General features: G+C 48.0%; 1 protein-coding gene across 1 annotated transcript; it reads right to left on the bottom strand.

The window, feature by feature from the left end:
* Positions 1-1,610: 1,610 nt before the first annotated feature.
* Positions 1,611-2,482, bottom strand: LOC125528998 (desmethyl-deoxy-podophyllotoxin synthase-like; the record flags this gene model as incomplete). Its single annotated transcript, XM_048693411.1, is given in 1 exon segment — positions 1,611-2,482. A coding segment is annotated over 1 exon segment (741 nt), but the record flags the coding sequence as incomplete, so codon positions are not given.
* Between the last annotated feature and the right edge of the window lie 21 nt (positions 2,483-2,503).

The following is a 2,503-nucleotide window of genomic DNA, read 5'->3' as shown; positions in this document are numbered from 1 at the left end:
CTTCCCCCGACGAATTCCTGTAACTCTCCGGTACTCCAAAAAATACCCGAATCACTTGGAACCTTTCCGATGTCCGAATATAGCCTTCCAGTATATTAATCTTTACGTCTCGACCATTTCGAGACTCCTATTCATGTCTGTGATCTCATCCGGGACTCCAAACAACCTTCGGTACATCAAATCACATAACTCATAATACAAATCGTCATCGAACGTTAAGCGTGCGGACCCTACAAGTTCGAGAACTATATAGACATGACCGAGACATATCTCCGATCAATAACCAATAGCGGAACCTAGATGCTCATATTGGCTCCTACATATTCTACAAAGATCTTTATCGGTCAAACCGCATAATAACATATGTTGTTCCCTTTGTCATCGGTATGTTACTTGCCCGAGATTCGATCGTCGTTATCCTCATACCTAGTTCAATCTCGTTACCGGCAAGTCTCTTTACTCGTTCCGTAATGCATCATCCCGTAACTAACTCTTTAGTCACATTGCTTGCAAGGCTTATAGTGATGAGCATTACCGAGAGGGCCCAGAGATACCTCTCCGACAATCGAAGTGAAAAATCCTAATCTCGATCTATGTCAACTCAACAAACACCATCAGAGACACCTGTAGAGCATCTTTATAATCACCCAGTTACGTTGTGACGTTTGATAGCACACTAAGTGTTCCTTCGGTATTCGGGAGTTGCATAATCTCATAGTCAGAAGAACATGTATAAGTAATGAAGAAAGCAATAGCAACAAACTAAACGATCATAGTGCTAAGCTAACAGATTGGTCTTGTCCATCACATCATTCTCTAATGATGCGATCCCGTTCATCAAATGACAACACATGTCTATGGCTAGGAAACTTAACCATCTTTGATTAACGAGCTAGTCAAGTAGAGGCATACTAGGGACACTCTGTTTGTCTATGTAGTCACACATGTATCAAGTTTCCGGTTAATACAATTCTAGCATGAATAATAAACATTTATCATGATATGAGGAAATATAAATAATAACTTTATTATTGCCTCTAGGGCATATTTCCTTCACCCCGTCCCCATCCCAGTCGGTGGCCGTGACCATGAGCAGCTCCTATGTTTTTTATTCCAAATTTTTCATCTAGATTTGCTATGAGCGGCTGCTAATGTATAACGTTTTCATACTGATTTGCTATGAGCTGTTGCTTATATATGGTAGAACTAATTTTGATATAGATGTGCTGATTGTGCCTGGTACAGGATTGTTGCCCTCTGATTGCTACCATTTCATTTGCATAGAAGAAACATTGATGGCTTGATGGCTTGTGTGTATGCTACCATATAGTATTTCAATTAGAAGAAATATTGATGGGAGAATCATGTAATAATTTGAAGATCTTTTCTAGTATTCATGTGTTCTTCTCAAGTACTCGTACGTGAGACCATGATGCATGTATGATATTCGTATGTGAGACAATTATCTTCCTTATGTTTGATTATAACATACTTTGGTGTTTTGAAGTCGAATTCATGTTCTTAGTTGCATGCAGCAAAATGCTGAAAAAAATAACACAATATCATTTAATCAGAACAACAATATAGTACAAGGGTATTATAGACTTTTGATTGATCATACCACGGATAATAAGATAAAAATAGGCACTGAAAAGAATTGACTAGCTTATTATTTGGAGCTTCTTTTTAAGCAAGCTTACCCGGAGCTTATTTCGACGGGATAGCTCAAAAGAACTGGCCCTTATTTAGGTGGCACGATGACGGTGGCATGCAGCCACAGGTCGCTCTTCCTCTTCGCCGTGATCCCGAACGCCTCCGCCATGTCCAGCTCATCCGTGCCCCCAGGGAGCTCCCAGTCGAAATGGAAGAGGAGGCTCGCCAACGCGAGCTCTATGATGGCGAGCCCGAACGTAATCCCGGGGCAAATCCTCCGCCCCGCGCCGAACGGCACGAGCTCAAAGTCCGCACCCCGGAAGTCCACCGCCGCGGCGGCCCCCTCCTCGAACCTCTCCGGCCGGAACTCCTCGGCGTCCGGGCCCCAGCTCGCCTCGTCCCGGCCGATGGCCCACGCGTTGACCAGCACCATTGCGCCCTGCGGCACGTCATAACCGAGGACACGGCTGGGCTCGCGGCACTCCCGCGGGAGGAGCAGCGGCCCCACCGCGTGCAGCCGGAGCGTCTCCTTGATCACCCTCCGCAAGTACGGCAGCTCATGCATGGACTCCTCCCCGACACGGCTCTGCCCGGCTCGCGCGCCGCGCACCTCCGCCTGCGCCCTCCTGAGCGCCGCCGGGTTCCGCATCAGCTCCGCCATGGCCCACTGCAGCGTCGACGCGGAGGTCTCGCTACCGGCCCCGATGAGGTCCCTTATCACGGCACGGATGGTCGGGATGTCCATAGGCGCACCGCCGCCGCCGTCCAGAAGCACGTCAAGGATGTCCTCTTCTTCCTCGCGGCCGACGCCCGCCGCCTTCCTCGCGCGCCTCTCCCTCATGACGCGGGC

This window comes from Triticum urartu, unplaced genomic scaffold (assembly GCF_003073215.2).
Source record: "Triticum urartu cultivar G1812 unplaced genomic scaffold, Tu2.1 TuUngrouped_contig_5272, whole genome shotgun sequence".
Taxonomy (NCBI): domain Eukaryota; kingdom Viridiplantae; phylum Streptophyta; class Magnoliopsida; order Poales; family Poaceae; genus Triticum; species Triticum urartu.
This window is presented reverse-complemented; position numbering and strand designations above follow the sequence as displayed.